Source organism: Aphelocoma coerulescens, chromosome 6 (genome assembly GCF_041296385.1).
Source record: "Aphelocoma coerulescens isolate FSJ_1873_10779 chromosome 6, UR_Acoe_1.0, whole genome shotgun sequence".
NCBI lineage: Eukaryota > Metazoa > Chordata > Aves > Passeriformes > Corvidae > Aphelocoma > Aphelocoma coerulescens.
This window is the reverse complement of record NC_091020.1, coordinates 37,053,944-37,070,282: the sequence shown is the minus strand read 5'-3', so window position 1 is coordinate 37,070,282 and position 16,339 is coordinate 37,053,944. Positions and strand designations below refer to the sequence as shown.

At 43.0% G+C, this 16,339-nt stretch overlaps 1 protein-coding gene across 7 annotated transcripts in view; it reads right to left on the bottom strand.

The window, feature by feature from the left end:
* The window catches only part of ALDH18A1 (aldehyde dehydrogenase 18 family member A1), a 35,839-nt gene extending 19,986 nt beyond the window's left edge, over window positions 1-15,853 (bottom strand). For 2 of the 7 annotated variants that reach the window (XM_069020335.1, XM_069020336.1), the window contains exons 1-5: window positions 8,263-8,280; window positions 5,010-5,133; window positions 2,147-2,370; window positions 480-629; window positions 285-389 (exon numbers count right to left, since the gene is read on the bottom strand). In XM_069020335.1, the coding sequence (XP_068876436.1) occupies window positions 285-389; window positions 480-629; window positions 2,147-2,370; window positions 5,010-5,103 (573 nt within the window). In that variant the 5' untranslated portion in view covers window positions 5,104-5,133; window positions 8,263-8,280. Of the gene's footprint in view, window positions 1-284; window positions 390-479; window positions 630-2,146; window positions 2,371-5,009; window positions 5,134-8,262; window positions 8,282-8,333; window positions 8,430-8,636; window positions 8,709-14,124; window positions 14,248-14,626 lie in introns of those variants that run through there. The other 5 variants (XM_069020337.1, XM_069020338.1, XM_069020340.1 and 2 more) reach the window with 5 other exon arrangements.
* Between the last annotated feature and the right edge of the window lie 486 nt (window positions 15,854-16,339).

The following is a 16,339-nucleotide window of genomic DNA, read 5'->3' as shown; positions in this document are numbered from 1 at the left end:
AGCTTTACAAAATGTGTCGCAGTTTAGTCACTTGTGGTTTTTAAACCCTCACTTTGGACCACCAACTTTAGCTTTTGCGAAGAGATCTTAACAGACCCTCCCCACTACAAAAGAGCAGGACACACCTGAACTCCAATAAGAAAAAGTATATTCATTTTATCTTGACGATAGATAACTCCATGTCAGAAATATTTAACAAGGCACTCTTGTATAAGCTACCATTTACGTGACAATAATAAGCTCCAAAAGTAGCAAGTCAGTCTAGGAAAGAAGGAACACCTTACTTGAGCTGCACAGATGCTGTACTGTGTAAACATGGCCTCATACAGAGCCATCAGTCCACTCTGCCCAGCTGCTGCACAGGCTCGGGCCTCCAAGACTGGAATAGCCTACAAAGACAAAGAGCAGCTGTCAGGCAGTGACTTGAACAGGTAGTACACAACACTCAAGGAAAAGCAGGAGTGCCACCAGCCTCTCACCATATCTTTTAGCTGACTCTGGCCTGAATGAAGTGCTTGCCTCACACTCTGAGAAAGCAAGATCTCATGACGCAACCGCTGCTTTCCAAAAGCTACAGCCCCACTGGTGACAATCATCATCTCTCGTCCCTGATTCTGCAGCATTGAGACCTGTAAATACAGGAAATAAGAAATAGGGCCTGGCATATTATCAAGTTTGAGCAAGACAGTTCTGGCTACTATAACCTTATGCCCACCAACTCCTGCTGACACAAGCGTTTTGATTTCTCTATGGATGTGCAAAGCAAGGCAATCAGCCTTCAAGATACTTCTGCACACCTTCCTAGCCACTTGGGAGCTGTGCCAAGGACTACATGCAATCTATAACTTCTGATAAACCATCTTTTCACAATAACAGCTTTTGTGACAAAAACATGCTTGAATCCATCTATTCCCAAAGCTACCATTATACAGTAACTTTGAATTCTGGAAGTGAAGAGGCCAACTCTCAATAGTAAAGCTTTCAATTACTTCCTCCTTACATGTATCTGGCCAGGTTGCTTTCAAAGCCTCAAAGCTAAATGTCTTACATGAATTTAATACATTACGTTAACTTTATTTCCCAGAAAGGACACGCCCAGTGCTCACCAAGATAGCCCTTTCATTTTAAAGAACTACATGAATTGATCCCATCAGTTTTTCCTACAAGTAATGAAGTTTCAGGCTTTTCTCTGGAACAAGTCTGCAAATGCTTGATCAAGAACAAAGGGTTGACTTACTTGTTTTGCAGAGTTCACATACTTTAGTGCCACCTTCCCATTAGAGACAACTAATGCCCCAGCCATGTCTTACTTATTGCATAAAAACCTCACTGTGCAAATCTCTCCCTCTATACTGGGTTTGGTCAAGGTGAAGTTAGCTTTCTTTATAGGGGTCTGTACGATACTGTGTTTTGGATTTCAGCTCTAAAACAGTTTTGATAATATTCCAATGTTTTGCCTATTGCTAAATGGTGCCTGCACAGCATCAAAGCCTTATCTTTCCCCCATGCTGAGCAGCACTTGCACAGCCATCAAGGCTTTCCTTGTTCCACTTCCCAGCAGGTAGGCTAGCAGCTGGGCACAAAGTTCAAAGAGGACACGTTTGAGACAGCTGACCTTAAACTAGCCAAAGGGACTTCTTACACCATATAATGTCATGCACAGTAATAAAATTAGAGTTACAGAATAGCAAAACACAGGAGATTGTCTTCCAAGGTGGCCACCACTCAAGGACTAGCGGGGCGGCGTCAGTCTGCCTGTGTGAGGTACTGAGTGCCATCACTGATTTCTTTTCCCCTCTCCTTCACTTCTTAAACTGTCTTTATTTCAACCCATGAGTTTTCTTACTTTTGCTCTTCTCATTTTCTTCCCAATCCCACTGCTGGTGGGGCAGAGGTGAGGGGAGCAAACAAAAATCTGTGTGGATGCTTAGCTAGCTGATGGTCACAATCGACCCACCACACCTTCAAAAACAATTTACTGAGTTACATGGTTCATAGTACTACAGTATGGGGGTTCAAAGGGGAAAGGCTAACACATTGTTTTAAAGAACTGTCAGTACTTTATGATGGTTTACTACAGTCTTCTGTAGCATCCAACAATCACTGAGTACCTGAAGTTAACACAAATGGTCAGTCACAGAATTACCTGCTCTACAATAGAAGCCAGCCTCCCAAGGGCCAAGCCACACTCATCCCCTCGAGTAACAACAGCACTACCCAGCTTTACTACAATCCGCTTTGCATGCTTCAGCTCACTGCGGTGTGCAAATGATTTTCCATGTGCACGGCTGAGTGGCACGGTGATAAATGGAATGTTGCTCCAACAACGAATGGATTCATTCCTTAATCTTTGGTTATGGCAAGGGACATCTGCGGATAAAGAAAAAAAGAAAAGAAAAAGCAGTTGTAAGTGTTTCATTCAGACTTTTAACCCTTCACAATACACACATCTCAGTGACTGGGAACGAGAAGCTAGCTTTCAATTCACCAAAACAAACTGAGAAACAGGAATATCTGAGCAGCACTAACCATACCTAACATATAGAAGGCAATATCCCATGCATCACAGAGCTCTGACTCTGGGAATCTAGAAGACCAAACTGAAAGACACTGTGAAAGAGCCTATATAGCTCACATATCAAGGACTAGTTTTGGAAACAATCTCCTTTGCCTTGCCTCATTAGATACAGTTAAGAGAGTTTTCCTGTCTAAAGTAGCACAGAAAGCTTGACTGTTAGAAAAGAAACAGCTTTTACAACATCTCTAAGCCAGGTATTTTTGCACACTGCTCAGCTAGGGAGAATTGAAGGGAGAAGACGGACATATGAGCTCAACATCGCATGGTGGTGTTCAAGCCCTGCAACAGGCGTCCTGAAGATGTGCTTGTGCTCCAAGCCTGTCAATGTTCAGGAGGCATTTGGACAACGTCCACAATGTGCTTTAGCTTTGGGCAGTCCCGAAGCATCAAGCTGTGGGACTAGGTGACCACTCTAAGAGTCTTACAACTAACTATTCTATTCTAGTCAATCCCAGCCAATGTATCATCTGAAGATGCAGAGGCTTCTTTACAACCCAGTAAACTGAATTCTATGCCACGGTCAGAGTTACCTGATTTTATTTCATATGTTCAGTATCTCTAATTTTGGTGCTCTATAATACAAAATAGATTCATTTATAAGTTAAAGTGCCTATTCTTGGTGTTACTGGAGATAGACAGGAATGAACATTGTGCTACATAGAAGAAAAACTTGTAATTTAACAATGTTTTAATTAAATAAATCTTTTGTTCATTATACACACAGAAGAAGCTTAAATGACTAGTCATAAATGAAGGCTGCACTAACATGTCCCACATACAAAAACAGAAAATGGAATTTAGAGAGGAGTTTCATTTACCCCAATTTTCACAAGGGAATACCTGTGAATGTAAATAAGGTCTACAATACATAGGAAAGACCAGACAAAGGAGTACAATTTGACTGTTATTTCCAGCCTTACCCATTACTGTTTAGTACTACTCTTTAGTATTTGCCTAACCTACACAGTATGACCAGAAAGGAGTTCATTTCCAGTTCTCTTGGCTTCAGGGTTTAGAAAGTTCCAAGAAGGTAGCTGTTGAGAAATAACCAGTATCTGAAAAGAAACCATTTATTTTTTCAGAAAAATAAGGGAAAAGACAACAGTTCTAGAACAAGCAGAGAATTCAATTCATCTCCACTGAAGTCCTAATCATTAATCTTCCTCTATGGCTGCATAAATGTATCTTTTTTAGTTATTTTACATGGGACTGAGATGTGAAATCAGCTCCCACGTTACACATGCAAAAAATTTCTGGAAATGCAAGCCCATTAACTTGCTGCACATGCAATCACAGAGGAACTGACATAGCCATCCAGTCCAGGTTTTGGACAAGTAGGTTTAAAGGCATTCCAGTTTTTATATCCCATACCTGTCAACAGTTTCACTTCCTTAATAAAGAAAAGGAAACATATGAAACACACTTAAGTATTTGGCACCGCAGATCCTTCTATGTAGCCTGCACAAGGCTTGCTTCTCAGGACTAAAGAAGCAGAATTTCAAAATACACGAGCTGAACAGAAGAGAAAAAAAACGTGAAGAAAAAACAGAAAACAGTGGAGAACAGAAAAAAAATCCCTGTGATATATGATCACTCCAGCTTTAGATCACAACTGATGTAAGTGGCAAGAGTTGCTCCACTGCTGGATACCGTCAATACTTGGGAACAAACTTCTCATAGTTAGCACTATGAAAATTACTGACTTCAGAAAATGAGGAATATTTAGAAATATTACAAATACAGAAGTCAACAGAGCTGTAGCTCATAAAGAACAAGTTTAGAATTTTCAAGATTTTAACATCTAATTCATATAATCATTAATAAAAGAGAACTGATAACACACAGACTAGTGGGAAATTAATCTTGCATGCAATGGTAAACAGTTACTCTCTTAATAGAGTTTATCTATCCTTGCCTTTTCTATTTCAGGCCACTAATCAAGCAGACATTGAGTGGTTAAGTTAGGTTTTCGGGGAAGAACTATTTACAGAGCACCTATGTATTTACACTCAGGTTTCCTGCATGCATCTTTCCACTTGAATCTAATCCAAGTAAATTTGAATTTTGCTCTATGCTTTACTCAGGACATCTGAAAATGCAGATGGGGGAGCAGACACAATCAGATCTTGTTTTCCAGGAATGTATGAGATTGAAATAAAGAACTTTTACATCACAAGTACTTTCATAACTGATTTTTTTTCCTCGAAATGCATGTCAGAATGAAAAACACAGACATCCAGCTGAATATTACTGAGTTAAGGGAGAACGTAACACTGAGAAAGTAGAGCTTCAACTGCAGTTCACTTCAGAGGTTGTAAGTTTTGAATTATGTTAATGAGATGATTTTCCTTTCAACATAGCAAAGAGCATAGGCATGCCCAGACACATACTGACCAACATTTTAGAAATGTGTGCTTTCTCTCATACATACATAAACGGGAAATGGCTGCGATGGCATGTGGCGGTAACACAAAGCACCATCCAGGGGAACGGACTAGAGGGCTCAGAGCAGCTCGACAAAACATTTTGAGATGCCTTCTGCAAATCAAGGATATCTGCAAGTTAAAACGAAGGGGGGGAAGGGGGAAAACTGGTTAAATATCAATTACTTTCCATCTATATTTCTCTCCTCGCCCACTCCCCCAGTCCAACTCCTCTTTGTCCCATACCATCTTAATAAAATTTCTTTGTGCCCACTCTCCACTCTGCAGAATTTGCACAGAGACTATGATATAGAAGAACTGAAGGCCCCTCTCCCCTACCTGCTGCCAGATCTTTATTAAAGAATAAAACATGGCTCCCTGAGAAGAGAAAACACTATTAGCGAATGTACCTATAATGGATAAAAGTCATAATTTTGTTCACGGAGAAGCCTGGAAGAAAAAAAACTTGAGAGAGAGAGGTTGTATCATCCAGACTTCTCTGTACACCCCACAACAGAGCATCTACTATACTTCCAATGAATCTCAGCCCTATTCAATATAGGAAATATGCTCATTCACTTTTCCCTGAGCACTACCTTATCCATGATTACAAGTAAGAACACAAATTTCCAAGGACATGGCATTAGTTTCCCTTGACTGAACCTGTAAACACTCAGGATTCTTCTAACTCTAAAATTCACTAGAGCAAGTACACAGCAAACAAGGGATACACAATTAGCCATTTCCTGTGACAGGTCTAGTAGAAGTAATGCATATAGTCTCTCCAAGGAAACAAACGAGATTAAAAAGAATCCAGTTCTCCCAGACAGTACTTAAACCACAAAAACTCCTTCCCCTTTTACAAAACTTTGCTTCCTTTACTTGCTTTCGATCCATTTCCCTGCACCATTGAAATAAAGCAAACAAAACCGCACAAACTATGGTACAGAGAAAGCACTGAAAAGAGGACAAGGAGATCTTACAGTAACTGCACTGGAAGACTGCTATGACAAATACCAGGACATGTACAGCACTGACAGTTCTGGTATACGTGTACCTGAATACTTGAAGGGGCCTCATTTCCCTGCATCAGTGTATTATTATCGCTCATTATAATCCTTAAATATACACCTCTACATTAGACAAGGCAGCCACCAGCACATAATGTTTCTCCTGTTTAGTCTAGTAAAGCTTACACTGCATGGCATTTTAATAATATTAATCTGCAATGTCCCTCCAGTTCTGTATTTCATCTGAAATGGCAATACTGGCCACTGCCAGGATGAGGCAGACAAAGGACTCTGAGCAGATCATGCAACTAAGCAAGCAGTCAAAGTTTTCTTCTCATAACATGGTAAGCTTAAAGAAGCTGGGGAACGGTACTAAGTGGACATTACCCCTCTGAACCCTTACCAGGCACCTCATGCACCTGCCTCCAGGGTTGCACAATTCCCACTGCTCATGTTTCAGCCCTCCACCTTGAAGCTCCCCTTGACCTCTACAGTCAGACACTGTCTTCTCAAGAGGGTCTTAGCTGTGCCTCAGAGAGATGCTCAAAATCCAGCAGCTCCTGATATGAGCTGGCAAACACCAGGTCCTTTATCCAGAACCCCTGCCACCACAAATATCCTGAGTGGAACTGCCCATTCCCTTTCGGCTGCGCCGCTTAAGGGACAGAAACAGGCACTCTACCGGAAGTTTCACCTCCAGACACTTCCTGTTACCTCTCCTGTCAGGCCTTAAACTCCTGCTATAGTAATAACCTTCACCTAGTGCTTCACTGTAACAGAATACAGACCCACACTGGCCAGATCAAGCTGTGCCATCTCCTTGGCTGCTCCTACTGACCGGCTGGAGAATCACTTCATGTTCTCACTACAGGCTGCTTGCAACTAAGAGCAAGCTTGTGCGTCTGGAAGACTGTCTCCTGTTTCCCTTTGCCATACACAACTTTGCTAAAAGAAGGCAAATGATGAAGAGTGAGAAGTCAGACAGTGTGAATCTTTTGAAGGAAAAAGATTAGAAAAAATAGCACATTTTTGAAACTAGCTTGTGAGAAAAGGCAAGTTAACAAGAAAACAGAGTTTAAAGCAGCAGCAGGTATCAATATGTGAAATGGAAATGGATGCTGCCAAGAAAGCACAGACAGAGCACAGTTTACGGTATGATGTAAACTACAGGCTTTCTTTCAGGCTAATCAAACTCCTTTCCCTCCTCTCACTCTAGGATTTAAAGGTAATTTCAATCCTCATTTTCCATTCCACTCGCATCTCCACCACTTCCATAGCTGGAATGGTTCTGATATTCAGTGACAAACAAATTTAAAAAGGTATATAATTAAAAATAAGATTAAAAAAAAAAGTACAACTTTCCTGCCTTACTTGGAGGAAGCAATAAATAAAAAGCAAAATGCATTATTCAGGTACTTCTCCTAGCATCAGCTTAAAAACTTTTTTTGTCACTGCTAGAAAAACCTAATTCTTCCAACCTACTCTCCAAATACGAACTTTAAAAATATCCTTTTCCTATTATCTCTTTAATGAAAGTTATCCTTGTATTACTGCTCATAGAAAGCAATACCATCACCCAGTTTTCATGTATTTATTACCTTAAAAACAGCTGTGAAGTAGCACTGTACATTTAGACGCTGTTCCAGATCAGTGTAAAGAGACTTAAGTTAGCTTCCAAAGCAATCAGCGATCTCAAACCCTAAAACTTGTGCCTTGAACACCAACAGTCTATAACACTTTTTTCAGTCTATTGGCTGCAAAGCCATAGCATGTCCACAATTATTTGCAGTGAGTTGATTAAATTAAACTAAATAAACTGTTTTCACAGATATAAAGGCAAATACCTCAGACTGTTAGGACATTCCACAAGTGAAAAAATCTGGAAATCAAACTCTGATCGACAGAACTATTTTGCAAAACACTTAAGCACAGAAGCAGAGATAAATCAAGTTCAAAGGAAATGCACACAATTTCTACGAAGCAAGTCTTTACCACAACACAAATTTTAAGTCCTCAGTAACATTCAGAAGCTTTTACTATTTAAACCGCTTCATTACCTTACCAACTGAAACTTTTGCAAGGGAAAAAAAAATCGATCTGCAGCTCTTTGTGCAAACTTCAACCCTAGAAACCTTCCCAGAGGGAAGCCAGTTCAGAAGAACTGACTAAAATAAAAGGAAGACTTCAAATAAATGGTCTTTAGAGCAGGTCGCATATAGGTTCACCCGGGTTCTGCAGATGGTATACGCACAGAGAAGAGGCAATTCAAAGCACCAAGCACCATGCGATTCCTTTCTCTCATGAACGCATCCCAGCACTCACAGTGCGGTCACGGCAGTACTGCCTGGCGCGGCGGAGCAGCACCTTGTCCTGGCTTCGGAACCTTTCCGAGTGCCCGAGCGCCTTACAGGGCAGTACCTGCAGGAGCTTGGTGTTACTCCATTTTGTCAGACCCAGTCTATAAATCATTTCTGCAGCACAAGAGGGGCTGTACAGCAGCAGCACCGGCGGCAGGGCCGGGCCCTCGGCGGCCTCCCTGCGGAGGGGTAGCCGAGGGGCCGCGCGGGTCTCCCCGGGGCTGTGGTACCCCCGCCCGAGCGCCGCGAACCCCCGCGCCCTCCGCACCTGCCGCGGTCCCGTAGAGCAGCACGCGCGCGGAACCGGGGAACCGACGCACCGTGCTCCCGCCGCCGCGGCCTCCGTTGATCCGCCGCAGCCAATCCCCGCCCGGAGCGACCTCGGCCGCAGCCAATCCGCGACCGCGGCGGCACCAAACACGTCACGTCACCGGCGGCCGCCTCACCACCCCCGCACGCGCTCCTCTCCCCCCCCTCCCCCCCCCGGCTGTCCCGGCAGATGATGTAATTCCACTCCACGTTGCAGCACAAAATCCTGGCCTTTGCAAGTTACAGCATTAACAACTGTTTTTTGTCTAGCTCCAGACTAGTCCAGACAGCCCTACCCACAGAACAGGCTGCTGAGCCATCTCCCACAGCGGCCGCCCTTAACCTGGATTCTCCTCGCTCTCACATGTTTGCAGTCTAGTGCAGATAGTACATGAAATCCAGTCAGCCAATCTTCTTAGAGTGACTTTAGTTTCTCAGGCCGTTTACATCCTTTCTTTTCTCCACTGCAGCCCAAACATCTTCACAAGTACAAGAGTGCTGGCTTTGCTCTCTGCTTACCTCCCACATCCCATTTGAATTCACTTCTAAATTAACAGAATCAGGATAATTTAGAACTATAGAATATCCTGGGCTGTAGAAGACCCACAGGGATCATCAAATCCAGCTCCTGGCCCTGCGTAGGACAGCCCCAACCATCACGCCACTTGTCCAAAAGTGCCTTAAGCTCTGTCAGCCTTGGGGCCATGACCACTGCCCCGGGGAGCCTGTTCCAGTGGCCAACCAACCTCTAGGGGAAAAACCTTTTCCTGATATCCAGCCTAAACCTCCTTTGACACAGCTCCAGCATTTTCCTCAGGTCCTGTCACTGGTCAGAGAGAGCAGAGATCATTGCCTGCCCCTCCGCTGCCCCTCGGGAAGAAGCTGCAGAGTGCGACGAGGTCTTCCCTCAGTCTCCTCCAGACTGAACAAGCCAAGTGCCCTCAGCAGCTCTTCGTATGGCTTCCCCTGGAGACCCTTCACCATCTTTGTAGCCCTCTTTTGGATGCTCTCCAATAGCTCAGTACCTTCCTTATGTTATGGCGCCAGAATGGCACACAGTAAGTGTGAACTGCACACATTTAGGCTGGAAAACGCCTTTAAGATCATTGAGTCCAACCATAAGCCTAACACCATCAACTCCACCAATCCTGCACGTGCCCAATCTGCAACCATCGTGGCCCTAATCCACCCCTAAGTGTCACATCTACACAGCCAGGAAGAGCACTGCGAGCTGCCACGGGCTCTGCCGGGTGTTTTAGATCCCTCCAGGGACTCTACCACTGCTGTGAGCAGTCTGTGCCTGTTCCAATGCCTGACCACCCTTTCTGTGAAGACATTTTTCCTAATATCCAAACTAAACCTCCCTTGGCACTTCTTGAGGTCATTTCCTCTCATCCTATCACTGGTTCCTGGGGAACAGAGCCAGACTCCCACCTGGCTGCATCCTCCTGTCAGGGAGTTGTAGAGAGCAATAAGGTCCCCCCTCGAGCCCCCTTTTCTTCAGGCTGAACCCCCACAGCTACCTCAGCTGCTCCTCATGAGACTTGTGCTCCAGACCCTTCCCCAGCTCCATTCCCTTCTCTGGACACACTCTAGTCCCTCAATGTACATCTTACAGTGAAAGGTCCCAAACTGACTTCAGGATTCAAGCTGCAGCCTCACCAGTGCCCAGTAAAGTGGAATGGTCACCACCCTGGGCATGGGGCCACACCATGGCTGATACAAGCCAGGTGCCATTGGTGTTCTTCACCACCTGGGCTCATAGTTCAGCCACTCTCGACCAGCATCCCCCTGGTCCTTTCCTGCCGGGCACCTTCCTGTCATTCCTCCCCCAGCCTGGAGCACTCCATGGGGTTGTTGTCACTCATGGGCAGGACCGAGCACTTCACCTTGTTGACCCTCATACCACTGGCCTTGGCCCATCAATCCAGCCTGTCCAGATCCTTCTGCAGAGCCTTCCTGCACAACAGCAGATAAACACTTCTGCCCAACTCAGTGGCATCGGCAAGCACTCATCATTGCAATTGGTAGAAACCACAGTTCTACAGTTTTTCATCTTTAAAGACACCACAAAATCCACAGTAATCCCCCAGTTTAACTCAGGCACTAGTTATACTGTTTTCTGTCCTTACCTACATAATATTACCACTATTATATTCCTATTAGAATTCAAACAAATTCCAACAGTATCAATTCCCATACTGTTGCAAGGGAGTTGTTCTGTGGACTATTTTTCTTTATTTGTTTAGGGGGCTGTTTATTTTTTAGTTTAGTTTTGTTTTTTTAAATTGTTAACACATCACCTTATAGGATCAGGAAACAATCTTAAATGAAGGTCTCAAAATCGTGGAGAAAACTTCACAAAGGAAGAAGAATATTCAAAGTGGTGGGAAGTGGAGTTCAAGACATTTGGAAAAACTTCAGTGTCTCAAGAATTAACAGAAAATCCAGCTCACAATTATCTGACATTAACATATCACTTTCTCCAAACAAGGGAAATTAGACAACTCTCCCCCTAAAAAGAAGAAAAAATACCAAAACTACAAGATGCTCCCCATCCTTCTCCCCCCAAAAAACGCTAAACAAACAAAAAAACATACCCCAAAATAAGGTCATCACTTTGTTAGAAGACTATTTGGAGATCTTTACTTTGCCAGAAGTGGAATTTGGTTTAATCATCATAGTGCACGTAAGCCCTGCTCTCCCCCTCCTCCCCACTCCCAATTATTAGCAATTGCAGAAAAAAACCAATGACAACACCAGAATGTTGGTCACTCACTCATAAAAAAAAACCACAGCAGTGATTAAAGGTATATCACAGCAGCTGATTTTTTTTTCTTATTAAGACAAGCCTTTTTTATATTAAGTCAAGCCTTTCAGGAGGTGGGCTTTGATGATCCTTGTGGGTCCCTTTCAACACAGAATATTCTGTGATTCTGTGATTCATTTCAAATAGCTAACAAGAAATGGAAATGCTCTCATTTTAAGCTTACCTGGCCAATTTTTAGCATGTGCAATTTCTTTGAACTGTGCTTCCAAAGAAAAAGCAACAGGTTCCCCATAACCATTTCACATACTGAGGAGCTGCTTTTCTTTTTCAGATACCCAAAAACAGAGGTCAAATTAGTAAGAGAAAAGGCATACAAAATAAATCAGTATTTCCTTTGCCACGTGAAACCAGTAGTTTTTAGGGAAGGATTCTTGTTAATGGCAGGGAATGCTAGATTTACTACATGGTCAGCAGTTACTTACCTCAGTGTACTTTGCAGGCATAGTAAGAAGTGAGAATGTAAAACTGTGGTTTCAGACAGTTAAAGGTAGTGAACCTTCAGTAATCCTAAAGAGAGTTCCATCTTCAAGACAAAGCATGGAACTATCCTGATGGTAATAACCATATGTGTAGGCACACATGCTACAGTCCACTTACCTGCATCCCAGACGTAATTGCAAGAAACACAAGTACATCTCTGTGCAAATACTTTATTCCCCAGATAATTAAAAAGAAAAAAAAAGGAAAAAAAATTCACACAGAGTAGCTGCTTTAATAAAGCTTTCTAAGTGAGGAACATAAGGACAGGTTAATTTAATCAAGCACGAGTCCTCATTAACAAACCTCAAGATAGGATTAATTAGCATCTTTCAAGCTTTTCCTTCCTCCTAACATCTTTTTACTCTTGCCTCAATCAAATCTTGCTACTTTCTTCTACCACCTGTTTTGAGCACTGAGCAGCAAAACATCAAGTTCCACAACCTGTTAAGATAAAGATGATACAACTAGCATCCCAGTTCTGTTCCAGTTTTCCTACACCCATCAAATGAAGGTTGTACAATTGCCAAACATCACTCAGGAAAACCAAATAAAACTCGTAGGTAGAGCAGCAGTCTGTCAGATGCCCAGATAAAGTACATTGGTAGGACAAGAAAGCAATCAAAACTAGTTGAATACTCCCCTAGCTTCCAGCTTTGTGGAGACTGGGGTTATTCACCTTCATACCACTGATGATTTTACAGGCTTGCAGTGCACCTACCACCTCATTCCCCCATCTGCTGTCATGCTCAAGTTGTCCCTGAACAATTCTAGCACCAGAGGTGCACCACCCCTTCTGCTCAAAGCGGCAATTCTTGTCCCCAAGCAAGACAGCTTGTTCATGGTAATATTCTGGTCAAAGACTGACTCACTCATATATAGAAGTGAATATTAGCACCAGCAAGAGAGAAGCACAGCAATTCCTTAGACTGTACTGCCACTAATACATCAGCATAGGATACTCTTACTTTCCTTATATCAAGGATATTTCATATACATATATATATAATGATCTCCATTGCTCTTCCTCCACCTCCCTGATTAGCCCAAACACAGTGGTGCATGCTAGCCAAAGGAGACTCCAGAACTGCATAGAGTACTCAAATTTCGATAAATAAAGGATTAATGTATTGGTATAATATGGTCTTCTATTCTGCATTCCATTCCTTAAGTGATAATTTCTACCATTCTATTTGCTTTTTTTTCACTACATCTTGAACTGACTTTTCAGAGTATCATGCACAGTGACTCTCAGATGTTTTCTTCCCTGGATCCTGTAGAAAAACGTAAAAATACCATTGCTTTTATATTCCTAGTAACACAATATGCAATATGAACAGCTGAAGAATTACTGAAGCTAAGCCTGAGAGATGCTTATTTTGCTATTGAACACATTTTTTATAACAACCCCAGCAAAACAGTAGCTTAGAAGACCAAGGAAATACAGCAAAAAAATAAATCAGCAAAGCAGTTTACACAACAAAAATATTCAATGACACAAATACGGAAAAGGTAATACAGTTTCTGAAATGACTAAACATAAATACTTGACTATAGAACAGGAAAGAAGAAAACTTTATTTTAACCCTTTGTAAATTTCTTCTCAGTGTCTTCAAGAGCAAATCTGGGAAGAAGGTAAATACTCCAATTATCCATCAATTTTAGGGTACAGTCAGCACAGGTATAAGCATGTGGAAAATTTTTATAAGTATATAGAAATATTTGAGTTATTTTTCATTTAAAAAACCAAACCTCTTCTTGACTTTGTAGTATAGAGACAGTTGTCAAATAATTTTGGTAAACCATGTAAGCTTTGTTTCTTAAGTCTCCATTATCTAGAGTTTGATTACTCTTGTCAGAAGGCTATGAGGTTACTTAAAAAAGCCTCTAATCTGATCCTGTTCTGTCTACTGTGAAGAAACAGTATGTGAAGAACACGGGCTTATCACAAAGTCGGGTCAAAACCTAGGGAGTGACTGTTAGCTGTCACGCAAGTGTCAGGAGGGTTTAAATATTTTCTTTGAGCATGGAGAAATCTTGTAAGTAGACACGAGAGACCAGCAAGTAAAAAGAAACCTCAAGAGGAGCAACAGCTCTGCTCTCAATATCCCCGGATATCCCCGGCCCGTGCAGCTCTTACCAGTTCGTCTGGTGCTCGCAAGGGATCAAACTGCGATTTCACACTGCCGTTAACTCCCCGCAGCAGTAACGTTCTGAGACCGCCGAGAAAAAGTGACCCCGAATATGTACGGCTCTGGAAAGTCTGCGTGGTCCGAGAGACCGGCGGTGAGCGGGTGCCCCCCCGGCAGTTCTAAGGCTGAACTCACTTTTCCTTTCCCTCCAGAGCCCTCAACCTTCTGTCACGAGCGACATCGCAGCCGCTCCCCGTTCTCCACGCGGGAGAGGAACGGCCAGCACCGGCGGAAGGCGGGCACAACCCAGCACGGGACCGCCCCTTGGCGAAGCAACCCCGGCGCTCCCTCTGGCAACTCCGCCCGGCCAGGCCGGGCCGGGCCGGGCCGAGCCGCAACCCCGCGCCCGCAGCCCAGCCCACTTCTCCACTCCCGGCACGGCCGAGGCTGCTCTAGCCAACTCAGATGAGCTCTGCCCTGCCTGGCTCGGCTCGGCACGTCCCCACTCACCCGCCTGGCTCTGCACGGCGCGGCCCGGCTCCCCGCTGCCTCAGTCACCGCCGCGTCACGTCGCTTCCGGCCCCACCCCGCCCGTGGCTTCTACAATTGCTGTTGCTTTGAAATCTAAAATTCGAGGGTTAGGTTTGGAACGGACCTTAAAAATTATCTAGTAAAGATCATCTTCACTCGGACAGTGCAAAAATAGACCTACTGCCTCAAAAAAGGGAAATGTTGGAAAGACGGCTCTAGCTAGAATGCTGGCAGCAGAGAAATAAGACTGTTGTCTCAGCCCTTTGTCAAGGAGTACAAATACTCCATCCTGTACATCTGACATACAAGTCTGCCTTGTGCGTGACACTGTCATAACGTTGCCTGATACCGAATTGCAACACAGGCTATTTCAGATCGGGTGGGGGGGGGGGGGAGGGAACACAATATGACAAAGTAGACCCAAAATTGCACTGGTACAGGAAACTACAGAGCCTAAAGCCACAAGCATTGCTGTTGCACGGCTAGAATTTGAACATGCCTTAATTTAGGCTGGACAAGGTTATGGACAAGGCTCTTTCCAGCTTTATTTCTTGCTATAACAAAATGTGAAAGGAGCCGAACATGAGCTAGAAAATAGGGTATGTTGGGGGTATGGCAGATAATTACAACATAAGGTGATGCACTCTTCCAGCACTTCATGTATTTGCAGCCCATAGAGTAAACAGTATCTCTGTGGTCATACCTAAGTGGATTACCTCAATAATGTAGAAAATAAGGATGCCAGATGCTTTTCATTCAAGCCCTATCCCAATACATTTGGCACTGACCTGTGACATTTGGGAAGTTTCTCCAGCTAACCCTTTGTAATTCAGTTACTGTCACTTCTAAATTAATTTCCTGGATTCCACAAATTACGGACATGAGAGGACATGGGACTACAAATGTGTTCTGATAAAAGCTTTTCAAAGGTATTACAGGCACATCGGAGAAGCCACATCTATCTAAAAATCAAAGGCCATTACTGTACTGTGTAACAGTACAGCTGTGTGTAATACTGGAATGCACGCAGTTCTCAATGTTCACACCAGCTTGGTTGGGCTGCCCCAGAATAGGAATCAATGGAAGCAGTAGACACTTGCATGGAATTTGTTCCCAGCTAATAAACCACGCAAACAATCACAAAGATAAATATGCAACATTAACCCAGAAGCTTTTAGATGGGTTGTAGTTTTGTTTTATTCGTATTATCTCCTTTGATAACCTGACTAACTACAAGTTTTTCAGTTTATTTTTGCACTCTTTTATAAGTTTGTAATGAGGAGGAGCAATAGAGTTGCTATGTGCAGTATAGGTAGAAAAGCAACAGATACATTTTATTAAATATTTTTGACCCTTATTGATTCCATTGGATTACTTGGCATCAGATGGGGCAGATTTTTCCATCATCTGAAGAATTTAAGATAAATAATAATAATAAATCTTTTGCTAAAAAAAAAATATACTTTCATCCAACAGCTTCCTGGAACAATTGAGCAGATTTCCTGTGTGACAGTATGGGGCAGCCTAGATAATCAGAACAACACCTTTAACTTCAAAAACAATAAACTTATATCCTGGTCCCAGAGACTGAGCCAGAGGTAAGGTATTGCAGCAAGCTTCAGTCTCATAATACATCTACAACTTTTCCTAAAATAATCAAATTTTTAGCTTTAGAACTATTCACAACTCTCT